The sequence below is a fragment of the Triturus cristatus genome, chromosome 4_1 (genome assembly GCF_964204655.1).
Source record: "Triturus cristatus chromosome 4_1, aTriCri1.1, whole genome shotgun sequence".
Taxonomy (NCBI): Eukaryota; Metazoa; Chordata; class Amphibia; order Caudata; family Salamandridae; genus Triturus; species Triturus cristatus.
In genome coordinates, this window is record NC_140585.1 from 612,209,787 (window position 1) to 612,227,304 (window position 17,518).

Sequence of the window (17,518 nt, forward strand, 5' to 3'; positions counted from 1 at the left end):
ACAAAGGAACAAGTGATTAGACACCTCAGAACACAATACTCCTGACTCTCTCAGGAACCGCGGATATAATAAGCAGAAAATGCATAACACAAATGTGGTCAGCATAGCAAGTAGTCCGCAAATTTTAAAATGAGCTGTCATGATGAATGACAGCGCAACCTAAACTCTCTCTAATTGTATAGAAGCAAGATGATTATATATTAGATGATCTCTGGGCATTATGCGCAGTCGAAATATATAAGACCTACATCATAGGTGCGGTCATGGTCTTCACCCTGGAAAGGTCCCTCTCCAAGTGTGTCCTACCTATCCGTGTCTTCCAGTAAGACTAAAGTACGTGTTCCCAAACAACAGCTGTGTCTGTATGTTTAGTGTAGGTGCTAGGGTCTGACCAGAACGGAATAACAAGGGGCATTGTTGTTCAAACTTGTTCACAATGTTCAGAATAACTCCCAAGAACCTGCAAAGCGTGAAAACAACTGTAGGTTTTATGTGAAAGTTTCAGAATGACACATGCAAAATAAACTCATGTAGTAACGTGTGCAAAGCAGCGGACAGACTACAGCGTGCTCATGCTAAAATAGGGAAGATGACAATGTCCCCATGGGCCATGTGACACTAGTCCTCTTCCCTACCCCAGTCCCCTGCACAGCAAGCGCTAATTGCTACCCATCAGCAGCTCCTTGTGGCCATTGTCACACCTGGAGGGAGCCAGAGGGAAGACACACCTCATGCTGTGACAGCCAGAGCAGTCCATTGTTATTCTGCCTCTCGCAGTGCAGAAGCCTGACCTTTATGTGCATTAGGTCAGCCTCAATATATGTATGCAAAGACTTCAACTACAACCTTTAATGTTGTGTCCTTGTTGTGGAGACTAAAACAGCCACCAAAGAACCGGCCCACCAACGGGCCTCAACCACAGGACCATCAGCTGGTGGCTGATTGCCCCCCCTTGCAAAACCGAGGCAGGAGTATGGTTGTCCACACATTCTCACCAGACTCACTGTGCATAGGGATACAAGTTAGTTCTCTGTCCTCTATGACACCGACAGTCAGTTTAAGTGTAAGCCTGCTTGTTATCCTTCGCAGATAGGAGTTTGCTTACCAGTTTAGCGGGACTGCCCACCTGCGTGTGGCCATTTCCTTTCTGCAAAGGCACTGACATGTTACACAAAAATGAATGCTGCTCTCAAGGTACAAAACTAATACTCCTGTGAGCTTAGAAGTGTGTGTTCAAATATTGTCATCACATTTCTCGCTGTCAGACAGCCCAAGGACATCCTAAAATGAGAAATTTAAAGGATGCCATCATAATGTTTTTCCAAGAGCTTGCTGATCTTTGGAATGTTGCCATTTACCTAAATTGCTACAGAAAAGCTGAGACAGGCATCCATTTATCAAACCCCTTTCAGAAAAAGATTATGAAGGAAACCTGAAATTGATTTTACAATGTTCTCCAGTTTGGCCTCAGTATCTATTTAACAAATAGCTGGGGAAAATATGCAGTGAGATTAATGATCATAGTGGGGGCTTATGATAATGCCGTTTGAGGACGGGACGTTATTCAATCCCAAAGGAAATCCGGAATCATTTCCAATTCATGTCAAGATTTGCAGACATACGCTTCATTATCCCCATTCACTGTGGGGACTCATCTGTCTTATCGCAGAGTACTATACACGAGGTTACAATGCTGAATTCAGTCTTTATTATTTTGCGTTCAATTTAGTTTACATTTAGCATGAAATAAAAAGCTAACTTTGTGCGAAGACTAGTAGTTTCCATGGGTGCCCCGACCTTGAAACAGCACTCTGGAAACATAACATCATTAATGTAAGCGTTGCAAAGCTATTAGTTTTGATGCTCACACCAGAGCATGAACAAAAGCTAAAAATAAATGCTTGGCACAGTTTAAAACAATTGAAAAATATTTATGTATACAATGTGTGGATGATATAAAGAACGAAATGTGTGACGACAGTGTAGCTTTCAAACTTCGATCAGATCCTCATGCATTGCAGTGGAAGCGAGAGAGCCCCTGGACTCCAAAACAGCCCAGGGCACTAGGTTTATCCTGGTCTTGTTGGACCATGCCACTCAGTACCCTGAGGTCCTACCTCTGAGGTCAATAACTGTGCCCACAATGCCAAGTGCACTGATGGGGATATTTACCCTGGTGGATATCCCAAGAGGATGTGACTGACAGGTGCACAAAATTCATGTTAGGATACATGAAGTTAATGTGCGATGAGTGTAGGGTCATTTACAAGTTCTCCACACCATACCACCCCTAACAAATGGGCTTGTTGAGAGATTCACCAACATTCTCAAATGCATGAATATAACCAGTCAGAGCCCTTGAGGCTTAAGTGGGATGTCCTCTTAACATGCCTGTTGTTTACCTACAGGGAAGTGTCTTGGAAGGGGTTAGGGTTCATTCCCTTCGAACTTTTGTTTGTCCACCTTATAAGAGGGCCTCTCAGCCTTGTGAAGGAGGAGTGGAAGCAACCTCTCAAGATGTAGTGAGCCATGTTGGTCCTTCGGTCTCAGATGAAGCGCTTTAGGAAAAAGGATGAAAGTAAAAATACGAGTGATGTAAGTTACACAGCATCCTAGCTGGACGGGATACATGGGAGGAGTTCTACTATGGCCTATATGGAATGCCCAGTTATATATAGGCACTAGCAAATGTGGCATTTCAAAGTCTACATATATGTATCTTATTGTCACATTACAAATTAAAATCATAGCTGCTATAAGCAAGATCATGTCTGAAAAATTAGGGATATAGGACAACTTGAGATCTCTGCTGGATTGTAGCCTTGGCACCCAGATACTTTGCAAAGAGAAATGTAACAAGATTACATTGCAAAAGGGGGGCCTCAGTTTCCCCTCCTTCCAGCTAATCACATAGATATAGTGTGCTAGAACCCCACTGCCAGTTAGTAGTTATATGTTTACCTTTCCAGTTCAGTGGATAAGGGTTCAATCTATAAATGAACTCCTCTTCACTGACTAGAATGAATTGCTTTGCAGATTGTGCTGCACAAGCACCTAATCACATGCAGCAGAAGCCTGGTATATTTGTTTTGTCTCCATTCATAATATCACGAGGCACAGGGCAGATAGGCTAGAAAACGTACGGAAAAGTCACCTGGGAATAAAAAAGTGATTTTAAAGGAGGAAAGCAGAGAGGAGCATGTCAGCAGACAGGTGGTGCCATTTCCATAGATCTCAATGCTAAAAGCTGGCTGCCACACATGAGGTTTGGGTTTAAACAGTGATAAAGGTTGGCTGTGCACAAGTTGTGAGTTTGGTCATTTTAGGCACGGGCCTCAAGACGGCTACTTAAAGGTCACGCCCATAATGACTTCGAAAACCAAGATCAGTACTTTGTAAAGGGCTCTGTTTTAGCTGACAGCCAGTATCCCACTCATGGCACTTAAAGGTAGGAGGGGTTCTTGTGGCAAGGTGTAGGTCATAATCCAATGAGACAAAATGGGAGGTCCATCAGTCATGTTTCCTAAAGACAAGAGAGGATATCCGTGTTTTATGTGTGGCTGGATTGTACAGATGTTTAGAAGTTGGAATCTAGGTGCTGGCCTAATAAATAAATCTGATGGGCTCATTGCGATTCATGAGCTCAGGGGGCCACTGGTTCATTTACCCGTCAGCACCTGTATGACTGCGAAGGAAACCTCAGCTACTTAGGTAGGGAGACGTATGCCCGAGGGAAATGAAGCACTGCATATGTCTTATTTTAACTTTGTAATTTCTAAAGACAAAAAAAGGAAAAAATGCCCTGATAACTGATAATATTTGTCTGGAAACAGGACGGAGGCAGATTTTTTTCCGTATCATTAAACTAGAACCCAACTTGCTTATCACATTTTTTAGAATCAGCTGTATAAACCGTAACACGTTATAAATTGTGACCGAGTTGTTTGTTGTATACCACTGATGTCATGAATATTTGCAGTGGTGCAAATATTACAGTTCAGGAATAATTTACTCTTGACAAAAAAAATTCTTGGAGCTCAGGTGTTGGTATGGGTGAATGGAGGACAAACTCACTTAACAAATCACGAGAATTGATGGTCAAGAACCCTTGCCTTATCTTAAGTTCTGCATGGCAGACCAGTCACTGTCTCATTCAGGGCATGTTTACTTTCGGAGCACAGACGTTTTTCCTGCTTTCAAGGTAGACTTCTATAAATATTCAACTTGAAGTCCTTTTGTGCCGTCAGAGTGTACACTTTAGGTGAATAAAAACTCATACCTTCAGTTCCATGAGTCACTTTTGAAAGTTATGCAGAGTTAGGAACTCCAAAGGTATGCCATATTCTTCCAGAAGTAGATGCACACAGCAGTATCCCATTATGTGAAGAAAATAAAACATGTGCCGAGGGGAGTGGCAATGAAATTTGAAAATTAAAATGGGGGCTGGAAGCAATAATGTGAAATTCTGGAACTTTCCGCAGAGAAATTAGCTAAACACGAACAAAGAGTGAACATTCTCAGCTATTCTATGATCACAATTGAGCTTCAATCGCATTGGCGTGAGAAAACCATTGGGATACCCTCCATAAATATAAAATTAAGGGCCTCATTATGATGGCGGTCGGACTTTCATCCGACCGCCATCCTGTCGGGAACAGGACCACCCGACTTGCTTTCAGTGGTCCCACCATTGGTATTAGGATGTGACCGCCTTCAAGGCGGTCGCAATGTATATCTTTTGTATTGTGGCATGTGCAAACATTTCAAAGATCCCTGCACTATGTGGCAGGCACCATGTGCTACATGGTGCAGGGATGTTTGGGGGGCAACTATGGCGGAGGTCCTGGGGAAATGGGGGGCCCGCTATAAACCCCCAAGTCACTTTCCGCCTGCATGTTCATGGCAGGTTAACCGCAATGAAACAGCTGGTGGAAACTGACATTGTAATCCCCGAGGCGGTGCCTAAGCAGACACTGCCACCATTGAAGGGATTACAGTGTGTCAAGGAGCCCATCGGATTAGTGTCAGACAGTCTCTCCACCCTATGACCATCCGCCAGCCATCCTAATGCGGCAGGCAGTGTTGCATAGTCTGATGGCGGTGGGAGTGTCACCGACGGCTTGACCGTGGCGGTCCCACTGCCATCATAATGAGGCCCTAAATAACTATAATGCCAGTCTAGATTATACGTTTGCTGTAATAATTATCTGTATGACATAAGCTCTAGTTCCCCTCAGTTAAAAATCACATCCAATGCTTAAGTACATACCATTGTAACCTGGCACAGGTTTTCCCGCTTGACCTGGTGGAGGTGTTGTAGAATTTCCTAAACCAATGCAGGAGGCCGAAATTGGTGATCCAGTCTCTGAGAAGTAACAGATGAGAACTTTTACAGTAACCACTTCTAATTTGAGAAACAGCCAAATAATTTAATTTGGATTATGTGTGATCATGCATAGCATACACAAATATTTAAAGCAGACAACAAGCATAAAAATAATCATATATTAAGTAGATCATTTGCATTTAAAAAATATGCAATGGTTCATAAATGAAGCCAAATATTATAACAGTTTACTTGTAAGCTTCAGTCAGCAATAGCATAAAGACAATATATTGGCATCTGATTTTAAAGGATTATCACAAAGTAAAAGTAAATAGATAAAAAAATCAGTTCACTGGGCTCAAATTAACAGATGTAGCTCATCCATAAGGTATTGACATTTCTTTAAACTGAGGTTTTCTTCAATGCAGTACATCATGTAGATACACCTTCACAGCCAATTGCTTATTTAGTCGAGCCTAGCACAGCGCGCAAGCGCTGCGATGACCTCCTGGAATTGGTCTGTACTTTTTGGGAAATTCGTGCATGTAATGCACTGTTTCCAATGAGTACTCGTGCATGTACAGCATCCACCTTGCAGGAGCGAGCAGCTGCGCCATCTGTTTCCAATTATCGCACCCGCGCTTGTTTACATTTGCCTGTCTCGCAGTCGCGTTAATTGGAAACAGATGGCGGTCGCGTTCACTTTTGTGGCTGCTTGTTTCCTGATATTTCTTATACATGACCCCACCTCTGATCCCTTTCTTTCGTACAAGTTGGTGTCTTGCACTGTTTTGTGTTCTAGGAGGAGTTTCCCCGAGACCCTCCCTTGGTCTCTGTGCCAGGCATGCTTGTTCTCTTAACGACGTTGCCTCTTCCGTCCACAATGTTCTTGAGCGCTTATGCAGGGTCAAATTATGAGAGGTTCTTTTTAAATCACTGGGGGGCGTTCTTATGCACTACAGAGTTACAGCACGCCAACTAGGAACCACAAACTTATTCCACATTGTCTCAAAAGTTCTCACGTATTCATCCAGTTTCACCCACCAGCCCCCATTACTCATTCTGCATCCCAATTGCCACGCCTTTGTCTCGCGGACTGTCGTCACGCTGTGGAAGGGAACTGTCGGCCTTTGTTAGCCGTGGGATTTTACATTACCAGGCACGGCAAACACCTAACAAGCATTTGCAATGCAATAGGTCTTGCAGTTACATGAGTTTAAGCTATCGGCATTGTAAATGACAATGCCTTTTATTTATGTTTTTTAAAATGAAAACAAAAATAAAAGGCATTGTTATTTGCAATGTCAATAGCTCAAACTCGCGTAAATACGAGACCTATTGCATTGCAAATGCTTTTTTTTGTTTCCGTTTGTCACTGGCATGCATGACTCAGAACTTGTGCAACTCAAAATGGGAGATTACTCAGGTGCAGTTATAAAGAGGAGCTGCTTAGAGCCCCACTGTGTGAGTTTTGCACTGAGCTCATACTACCTCGAGTCACTCGGAAATAAGCTATTTAAATATGTTGTAATCATCCCCTTCTTAAATTGTGGTAAATATTTCGTTACCGGTACTATTTTTTATGCGGTAAAGTCTAGTAAGAATAACTCAGTAAATATAAGAGGCAGAATCCGTGGTATTAGAGGTTCTAAAAAGGCTTTATTCCTATACAAAGGAATACAATTCGAATTGCAGGCTTTCTATTCCATCACCACGAAAGTTCAGGAAGGAAGGGCATACATTATTGACAGATAAGCAGTTTTATAGAAAATGCATTACAGTGAAACAGATGCAGGAGGCGTAACAGCTGATAATACAGATAAAATGTGCATACGTAACTAATAGAGGCGGACATATGGGCGTAATTTAATAAACGTCATTATACATGATGTCACAAGTGGGTGGATCCATAAAAGAATCCTGCAATGTCAGCAGAAATATTTGGCAGAGATGCGCGCGCAGCCGCATGACGTGTGATTGACGTGCAACTAGAGGGTGAAGGGGACTTGACATTTAGCTCTACATGTGGAGACAGAAGTCTGGGGGTCATGTCAACCTAATCCCAAATCATATCTAATATCCTATGTTTAAAGAACTGTGTTATCCAAAAGGAAAGGTTTCTAGGATAGAATCTATTCTATACTGACTGTTAGTGCGTGTACAAGCGTCTAAGTGTCTACATGAGATGCGAGGGGGTAGGAATATTCCATGGTAACAGGGGCTATGAATTACTTGCATGAGGACAGCGAGGCCTGGCCCCTTGCACGGTAGCTGGAGGAATGTTTACCTAAACTACTAGACAGGAATGCATCGGATGAGGAGCGGAGTAGATAATCTTGAAGGTGAAATACAGTTTTTGGCAGGCAACAGGCTGGATCAGGCACCATTAGCCGCGCAGGGAGTAGGACAAAGTTCACGGATACAGATGCAGGCTCAGACTGGAGCTTTCAGAGGCAGAAGGCAGGAAAAGGCTTGATGACAGAATTTTGGGCCTACTCGCCTGAATCTGTAAAATGTGGAAAGTGAACCACATAAAGTCGGTGGCCTTTCATACTTAGGAATGGAATATCTGACCCATTCATGGCGGATCTGAAAGAGGACATGTTGACGGTGGACGCACATATATTTGCGTCTTCAAAACTGGAACTGGAGGGAACATACATGTACTTATAGCATGCACATGGAGCCGTTGGGGTCTACGATAGGGGACATAACTGATCACAAAATTCATATTTCCTCAGTTGGTGAAACTGCTGTGCTATGCACAATGGAAGCAAGCAGCAGAATGTTATCAGTTCCCGGAGAAACATTTCAATAATTGACAAGCAAATTAATTGGAATTTAAAGAAAAGGGCAGCCAATAAGGTTGTTTTGAATGCAGCCCGTAACAGCAGCTGAACCCCTCACCAAAGTGCTCTTACAACAGATATCTGACAAAGGAAAGAAGAGGATGGCAAAAGGGGACGACATTTTTGTCATATTGTTGTTGATCGTACTGATGACCGTCAAAACGATCAATGCCGCCAGTTATTGCCACTTTCAGACCCAGGTGTCTTTTTTGTGGCTCATTCCTTAAGTGAGGTGTAATAAGTACAGCGAGTTAACAATCTGTTCCATGGTCAGTAATTTTACATGAATGCTTTGGTGCCTGACACATGCCTTGCATCTAGCAATTATTCAATATAACAAGCATTGGCATAGCCAATTGGTCTTGCTTTTGGGACCTAATAAGTATTTAGTTATTAACAACAAATGGAGGTGCACTAAACATAGAATGGAGAGTCCAAAATATTTCTCTTTTTCTTTGTTTAACTTTTATTTCATAGCTGATAAATACACAAAAACAGCCAACGCGTTTCGTTCCTTTAAAGACAATTTTAACGGAACTTCTTCAGGGCTTGAATTGACAGCAAGTCAGGTTCAAACTTTATAATTGATGAAGTGAAGAATAAAAAGATAGACTGCGAGTTCCACTTAATATGTAGGAAATCCACAATGTCTCAGTCGGTAGCAGTAGGTTTAGATATTATATGAAGAATCAATGGTTCGAAAGATGAAAAAAGGACCAAATGTAAGGATGGCTATCAGATTGTGATAAAAATCTGTAAAGTAGCTTCAAAGATTTAGTGTAGAATTTCTAATTTGCATTAATGAGTGCTCACTTTGTTTCCAGCGAGATATCGACCAATCGCCTTGATTAGCGAATCCTGCTCTCATTCGAACATCTTCAACATCAGCAATGTAACAACTCGGAGCATTCAATAAATGGCGGTGTTCGTCTGGAGACAGCAGGCTTCATAAATGGAGTCTAGGGAGTATCCTCCGATGAGATCAGTGCTATGACCGTGGTGGTGAATGTGCTAGGCGGAAAGAAGGGGAAGGTCTCGTGTTGGTATGGGTTGTCGAGTGGAGGGGGCCAGGAAAGAAGGGGACAGGAGGGGAGGTGGGTAGGGACAGTCCCTTATCTGTCCAGGTGAGAGGCATTGTGAATCTCGGGTTTTGGTGGTAGGCTTTGAGGTGAGGGTACAAATGTACAGTGTAACAAGGGGATTGTTTCCGTAGATCGATGTGAACGCAAGTTTAGTGCATTGCTAAAAGGGCGGAATAAGCTGATTTTGGTTATGTGATGATGGTGATCTGGGTAGGGGAAGGGGGTAAAAGGTGCCTGTCTACATGTCCGGGTACAGAATAGGGAGTCGGTCAAGAAAGGGAGGAGGGGGTTGGAGGACACTGGAGAAGGGGAGTGGTGTGGGGGGGACAAGGCAGAAGAGGGGGAAGGTGGGAAAGAGGCGAAGAGAAGAAGGAGAGCGAGGAAATAAGGGGAGGGGGAAAAGGTAAGAGAAGGGGTGTATAGTGAAATTAATTCTCAGTGGGGAGTAAGGAGAGGAAGGTAGGGTAGGGGAACTGGTCATATCGTTAGTAGTTGGGGTTTTGGACTAGTGGCTCAGTGTGGGATGGATAAGGCAGTAGGGCATTAGTGCATAGGCTCTCTGAGAAAGGGGGCCCATGTCTGTGTGAATACCTCCGTCTGGTACTGTAGACCGTAAATAATGCATTAGTGGGACGCTGTTTGTATCATCGCCACCATCCAGTCCTCTTGTGAGGGGGGGAGGGGATCGACCTCCATTGCTGATGGATACAGAGCTTGGCTGTGGATAGCACTGTGTGGAGGAGGCAGCGTATGTCCAGAGTATCTCTGATGTCATGCAAGAGGATGACTGGAGGTGTGACGGCTGGAGGTGTGACGGGGAGACGAAGGAGGATTGTCTCTCCCAGGGTGTTCCGTATATAGGACCAGAAAGGTTGAACAGAGGGCCATTGGCGAAGTATATGGGGAAGGTTGCAGTGCGCATCTGGGCACCTCCAACATCTGGAGTGTGGTAGTAGGTCAGCTTTTTGCAAGCAGGGGTCCAATACCAATCATGAAGGGATTAAAAGATGCAAAATTTTATCTGAGCCTTGCAAGTTCCCTTATCCACGCATTCTATGATTTCTGTCCAGTCCTCTTCCTCGACAGTGAATTGTAATCGTACCTGCCATTTGGCATGGAGGCTGTGCAGGAAAGGTTGCGAGAACAGGTGGTTCCATACATTCCCGACATCACTCCTTTGTGTCTGCCCCATATCAACAGATTTCCCACTATTAGAGAGGAAGGCATAGACCAAGGTCGGGGACCAAGGAATCGTCTCAAACAGTGTTGTAGCTAGGAGGTCAGTCCTAATTCCTCTCGAAGTTGAGTGTAAGGTTTTAAGTCGCTGTTTAGTATCACCTGGTCCAGGGACTGGGTGTTCAGAGCTTTCTATATGGGCCTGTGAAGTTTCCATTTGCCTATTCGGATGTTTTCATTGCCCCAGATAGGTGCCTTGCAGTGTAGGCAATGGTTTATGTCCAGAAGGCGGTGTTCAGGGTGCCATACTTTGTATGCGGCCTGTATCACACGATGCAGGGCAGATATGTGGAGGGGTAGGATCCCCATATAGGGGTCTAGGCCTTCACCATAGTTGAGGAGTGATCTTTCTGTTGTCACACACTGAGGGGGGGTTCGGGCATCTCTGGGAGCAAATAGGCGGCTGGGAGATGTGCAGGGATAAGGTATAGTGTTCTACAGATGGTAAGCCCAAGACGCCACAGGAGTGGCAAGCCATGAGCTTGGACGCGGTAATGTGGGGCGGGTGGAGCCCAGACCAAGGCTCGTATTCGTGCATTGATGAGGTGTAGAGTAGTTAAGGGAACTACTATTGGAAGCCTTACTAAGGTATAGGTGAAGGGATGCACCATGACCATTCTTACTGCTTGAACTCTACCCCACATGGGGAATGCCAGTAGGGACCATTTATCGAAATCGTAAGGGGAGACAGGTTATCCATCACCATTCCTTCCAGACCTCTTTTGACCAGTACACGGAGGTACTTAAGCCATGAGGATTTCCGCCGGAAAGGGTAGTCATGAATTACAGCCCTTGTGGTGCCTAAAGAAAGTGGAAGGGCTTCACTTGTATCCCAATTTACCTTGTAACCTGATATGTCTGCAAATTATTTTATGAATTCTAGTCATGCCCATAGGAAACTGTTAGACTTGGCCCTTTTTGCAGGGTCATCCATTAACTTTTTGCCTTGGTGTTGGTGGTTTTAGGACTCTGGACATTTAGCACTGCTGTCCAGTGTAAAGTGTGTGTGCTGTCGGTGATAAATGTGGTAAGATTGTTCTACACCTGTTTGGCCTATTTAATTTACCTGTCAGTCCCTTGTAAAGTGGTATCTCACATACCCAGGGCTGGTGAATTAAATGAACTGGTGGGCTTGCAGTACTGATTGCGCCACCCACCAAAGTAGCCTTGCAAACCTATGTCAGGCCTCTGCCATTGCAGGATCTGTGTGCGCATTGTTACTGCCGCTTTGATGTGGCACCTAAACTGTGTGCCATGTCCGTGACCCCCCTTTTTACTACATGTCAGTCACCCCTACGGTATGCCCTAGCTAGCCCTATGGGCATGGTGCATTGTAGGTAAAAGATAGGACATGTACCATAAGTGTGTGACATGTCCTGGAAGTGACAAACAGACATTTTGGTTTCTCACTACTGTGGGGCTGCACTCCCACAGGAATGCATTGGGGATTCCCTGATAAGTGTTTCAGTGGTAATCCCTGATATGAGAGGTGCAGCGTGGCCAAGTTTGGTATGTTTGGAATAGGGATAATAAATGCTACGCAATGGTGTGCGCAGATTTATTATAACTATTTTAGAAATGCTACTTTTAGAAGTTGGCATTACTGTGTGCTATGTATCTGCCTGCCTGATGTGAATTCCATGTCTTGGTTTTGAGTGACAGTGGCTGGTGAGGTGTGTGTGGCTTCAGGAGGGGCAGGGTGAGTCAGCACTAGGGTGAATGGGAAAATCTACATTTTGAGTAGTGGGAGGGGAAGTCCCTGGTCCCTGAATAGGATTGTGCCTGCCCTAGTGAATGCTGGCTCTGCCCCCCTGTGGTGTGTCTGATGACGAGCCCCCACCTCACAATAGGGAAGAGGAGCCTGGTAAACAGAGTGCTCCAGAACCAGTTGGAACTGGTTTCCCCAAGCCCTGTACTTTGTAGACAAAGGGGAAAAGTGGTATAAAGGTAGGGGTTGTGACCCCATGAAAAATGTTGTTCCTGTAACTTGGGGGGCCTGTTGTTGCTGCTGGGCTCCAGGAGGAACCGCCACGAGGAACTGCCTCCCTGCTGGAAGGCCCTGTGTGCTGGCCTGCCTGGGCCCAGCTTTGCCCCCTTGACCAGTAAGGACTTTTTCCAGAACGGTGGGCTTAGCACCTTCTGAAGCGCTCTATTTTATTTCCCAGGAGAGAGGAGCCTCTTGTTACAATTTGGAGCGTTGTGCTGCTACTAAGCAGAGGGAATCCCAAAGTGGGGATTCCCCCACATTTCTGCCAGCCAGAGTGAGAGCCTTCCCCACTTTATGCCTATTGAAGTGACGCGTGCCCACCCTGCATTGTTGCCTCGTTTAGCGGGTGCTCACCCCGCATTTATACCTATTCAAAAGCGGGAGCCCACCCCGCATTCGGCCGAGGGAGAAGAGGAACCGCCACTGAGCACGGCAAAACAAGGAAGTCAGGCCAGCACCGCCTGACTGTGGGCGGGGCCTGCCTCAGTAACGGAGCCGGAGCCTCGCCAGCTCCAGTTCCATGTTCCTCTTGGCTCAGAGGAGAGTCCCTCGCACCATAGCAATGAGAGGGGGGGTCGGGATCAGCCGAACATCAGCCCCAGTAAGTGGGGTTGCGCTGGAACCTTGGTTGTTCGTTGTGCCGAGTGAGGGCACAAGAAAGATACCGGAGCTGCGCTGTGTGCTGCATGCAGCCCCCTTGTGAATCGGCAAGCAGGAAGCCCGGAGAGTGAAGGCACCAGGAGAAGCCCAGTAAAGGGGGCTTCCGAGGCACCGTGAGCGCCTGTGTTGTTCTACCCAGCTGCGCCGCCGTTGCAGGCAGCTGCACCGAGGGGGCAATTTTATTTTTAGAAGTCCCGGAGTGGGACTTGGGGCAGTTTGGTATCTCGGAGTCCCAGAGCAGGGCTCCAAAGGCACAGTGGTGCCAGGGCTCATTTTCACAGCTGCCCGCCAGACAGTGGGCAGCTGCAACGTTTGGGGCATTTTGTTGGTAATGAGACAGGGGGTGAGTTGCCCCCCACGCCCCAGCACATTTGCGCAATACCTCCGCTGCAGAGGCAGCCAGGGGGCCAGTTGGAAGGCCCCACTAGAAGCCCTGACATCTATGGACATAGGGCCTTTGAGCCCTGGAGAAGGCGAGTTGGCCTGGGGGACAATTTTGTGTGGTAGGGCGCAAGGCCCTAATGTGATCCCTAATGTGTAATGTATTGATGCTCAGGATGTTATGCATAACGTGTTTATGCTGGTGAGGCCTAGTGCGTAATGTGTTTATGAAAATGAGGTCTGGACCTAATATGTTTTATGCCTAATGCGATTTATGCGTAATGTGACTTATGCGTAATATTATGCCTAATGTCATACTATGATTTATGTTGCAGGATAATGCGGAGTACAGTATTTTGCCAGTAATTACTGGTTGTGTTTTGCATTTACTTACCTGTTCTGATGGTTCTGACCGTGGCCCGATTGGCCGGGTCCTGTATATAATCCCCTGTCAATATTGGCTAGTGCCAGTTGGCACAGTGTAAATGTGTGATTAGGTTTCTAATGTGTTTATGATAATACAAAGGCTATTTTTGATATAACCTTGTGTGGAGTTTCTTTTGTAGTGCGCCTAGTGTGTTGCTGCTGTGTGAGTGTGTTGCGCAAACGCTTTAAACATTGCCTCCGGGATAAGCCTGACTGCTCGTGCCAAGCTACCAAGGGGGTGAGCAGGGGTTATCTTTGGCGTGTAACTCCCTTGCCCTGACTAGAGTGGTGGTTTCTGCCCGGCTTTGGCGCAAGCGTTAGCCAACCAGAAATCCCATTTCTAACAGGAACATGGTAGGACTCTAAGGGTGAGTAGGATATCGTCGGCATATAAGTATATTTGGAAAGGCCGCCCGCAATAGATATGCCTGTTACACTTGGCGAGTGACGAATGACAGAGCCCAAGGGTTTCATGACCAGTAGGAATAAAAGGGGGGAGAGTGTGCATCCCTGATGTGTACCTCCCTGGATTTTAAAGGTATCCGACAGAAACATCCGCAGTTGACCTTAGCCACGGGGCAGTCATACAGTAAGCAGACCTGGGAGATGAACTGGTCACCCAACTCAAAGCATTTCATAGTGGCGCAGGTAGCTCCAGTATATGCAGTCAAACGCCTTTTCTGCAGCGAGAAAGAGGGCTACCACATACTCAGGCAGGACCTTCACATCCATAGGGTGTGGGCTAGGGTGCGGAGATGGTTTCTAGAGCAACGGCCCGGAACAAAGGCAAACTGTGTGGGGTGGATGAGAGAAGGTATGACCTTTTTCAGGTGTGCAGCCAGGATACTTGCCAATATTTTAATATCCTCATTCAGGAGAGAGATGGTAGTAGCGGGTCCCTCTTCGGTTTGGGTAACACCGCAATCACCGCCCTATTACAAAGAGTGTCCAAGGAGGCTTTCCTTTCTGTCTCCTGCATGGTGGCATGTAGGGTGTCAATTGCTTCCTCTCCGGACCATTTATAATACTCTGCAGGGAATCCGTTCTCGCCGGCCCCTTGTGGTAAGGCTGTTTAGCAATGGGTGCCATTATTTCTTCCTTACTAATAAGCCCCTCCAGACGTTCTCTGCCTTTATCTGTCAGGCGAAGGAGATCAATGCCCTCGAGATATGTGGATATCTGTTCCACGTTGGCTGGTGCTTCTGGTGTGTAAAGATGTGCGTAGAAGGAGGCAAACTTATTGACCATGTCTTGGGGTCTAGTAATGATCTCCCCGGTCTTGGCGGGGATGGCCATTGCAGCTTCTCGTTGCCGTAGCTGCACCGCCAGCAATCGACCTGCCTTTTTTCACTGCTCGTAATGTCTTCTTTTTAGGTGTTGGAGGGCGTATTCGGCTTTGGAGGTGAAAAGGTTGTTGAGGGCCATACATGCCAACTCTAAGCGGCGAAGATTAGGCACCGAAGGTTGGTAGGAGTAAAGATGATTAAGAGAGGCAATCTGGGCTTCCAGCTTGGTGCGGCGGAGGGACGCCTGTTTATTAGCTACAGCCGCATCTTTCATAAGCTGCCCAAGGATACTTGCTTTGGCAGCTGCCTACAAGATCCTGTGAGAATCCACTGATGCCTTGTTGTCCACCAGGTAAGTAGAGAGGTGACTACGTAGGAGATTCTTACCCTGGGGGAGCAGCATCTCTGAACAATCAAGCGCCAAGGTTTGCGGCCTGGGGAGGAAAGGCCCATGTCTAGGGACAACAGGATCCGGAGAGTGGTCGGAGAGGCCAGCCTTTAGTATGCAAGATTTGCCTACAAGTGTCACTTCTGGGTGAGATATGAGGAAGTAGTCTAGCCAAGATTGGGTCCCATGTACCGGAGACGGGAATAATTATTCTTTGTCTGTGGGATGGCAGAGGCACCAATGGTCCACCAATCCGTGGTCCAGAGCGATGTCACCTAGCAGAGCCCTGTCGCAGTTGTTCCCCTGTCTAAGGGACCTGTCCTATTTAGCACTGCTTCATGGGAAAGATTCCAGTCGCCTCCTATTATATATCGAGATGCTCCTATCTCTACAAGTAATCGGTTTAGAAGGAGCATATGGGCTACATAACTAACAACCACCAAGATGCATGCACACAGCAATTAAGCATTAAGAGGAGAGAACATTAAAGCATGTAATGAAACAGTCTATGAGTAAATAAGTTGGCACTCGGCATCTGGTCCTCCTGCTGGTTTGCAGCATAACGGTCCTTGTGCTGCAGGCATTCCCCAAGGGTCAGGGTATGCCATGTTCAGGATGCCTTGCCCTCGGCCGATGTGGGCTTCAGAGGAAAGCGTGATTTGTCCCTGTCTTGCTCCTGAGTTAGTGCAGCCTCCGCCTGAACATCTTGGGCTTTGTCTCCGATGGAGCGGGGGGTTCTATCAGGGTACTTTCTCCTATTTTTGGAGCCTCAGAGGGCCATCGTGGTCCCCTGGAGTATGCAGGAAGGGTTGGCGATGGTAGAGAGGAATTGTCTCTAGGAGCAGAAGTGTGGGTGACCATGTCCTGGGGGTGAGGCCTTCCAGGAAGTGACAAAGGTCTTCTGGGTCGAAGAGTTCTTTTGAGACGCTGTACCTGGTGATGCGAAGGCATGCCGGTTTAAAAAGTCCATTTGTCAGAGAATGGGCCTTAGGGAGAGAAAGGCTTTATGTTGTTTGTTTCTTTGGAGGAATCCGCTGCTATTCCGATCTCTTGTCCCTCGAACGTGTACTGACCGTGGGTTTGGGCTGCAATTATAAGTTGTTGTGCTTGTTCGTGGCGTATAAAACAGGCAATAAGCGGCAGTGGATGGGTGGATGCTCCTCACCGAGCTGTTCCTATACGGTGGTTCCTCTGCAACTCCAAAGGGGGGTCGAAGCTCAGACCTGTGATTTTCGGAAGCATGGCCCCAGGAAGGATTTGACGTAAGAACATTCCACATTTTGCGGGAACCTGAAAACGCAGACTTTGTCTCGCTGGCTTCTATCTTCCAAGTCTATGACATTCACTTTACTGCGAAGATACAGGAGTTCCTGGTCTCTCTCCGGTACAGTGTTGAAACGTTCCTCCATTAAAAAACAACACGTTTGGTCAAATCCTCCACGTGGGTTTGGAATCCTGCTATGTAAGTCCTAATGGATTTGGTCTCGGTGGCCAAGGCAGAGGTGGTCATCTGCATGCCCTCTAGTCTGTGGCGCACGGCTGAGATTTCTTGTAGTATTCGCTCCACGGTGGCATCCGGTGTGGCGGCCATGGCGGGGGAGGAGGGGCCAAGTTCTGAGCGGGTAGTATTCTGGGTGCTGCTCGATAAGCGCCCCTGGCTTTTGTGAAGAGGAGCTGGTGTGCTGGCTTTGCAGTCATTTTGCCGGGAGTCACCACCAGGCTACCTGTAATATCCGCGGATCAAATAGGTGCGTCCCAGGTACTGCAGCCACTCTTCTGGTGCCGGTGAGTGTAAAAAGCATGGTCTGGGATGTAATAGGTGTGTGAGTCAGCCTGATGCACACCTAATTAGTGGTCCAGGAATGACCCTAAGAGTCTAGTGAGATGGGTAGGGGCA

General features: G+C 46.4%; 1 protein-coding gene across 2 annotated transcripts in view; it reads right to left on the minus strand.

The window, feature by feature from the left end:
- The window catches only part of ACSS3 (acyl-CoA synthetase short chain family member 3), a 1,078,787-nt gene that overhangs the window by 261,829 nt on the left and 799,440 nt on the right, over positions 1-17,518 (minus strand). For both annotated transcript variants that reach the window (XM_085652976.1, XM_085652977.1), the window contains one exon: positions 5,270-5,365. In XM_085652976.1, the coding sequence (XP_085509102.1) occupies positions 5,270-5,365 (96 nt within the window). The remainder of the gene's footprint in view (positions 1-5,269; positions 5,366-17,518) is intronic.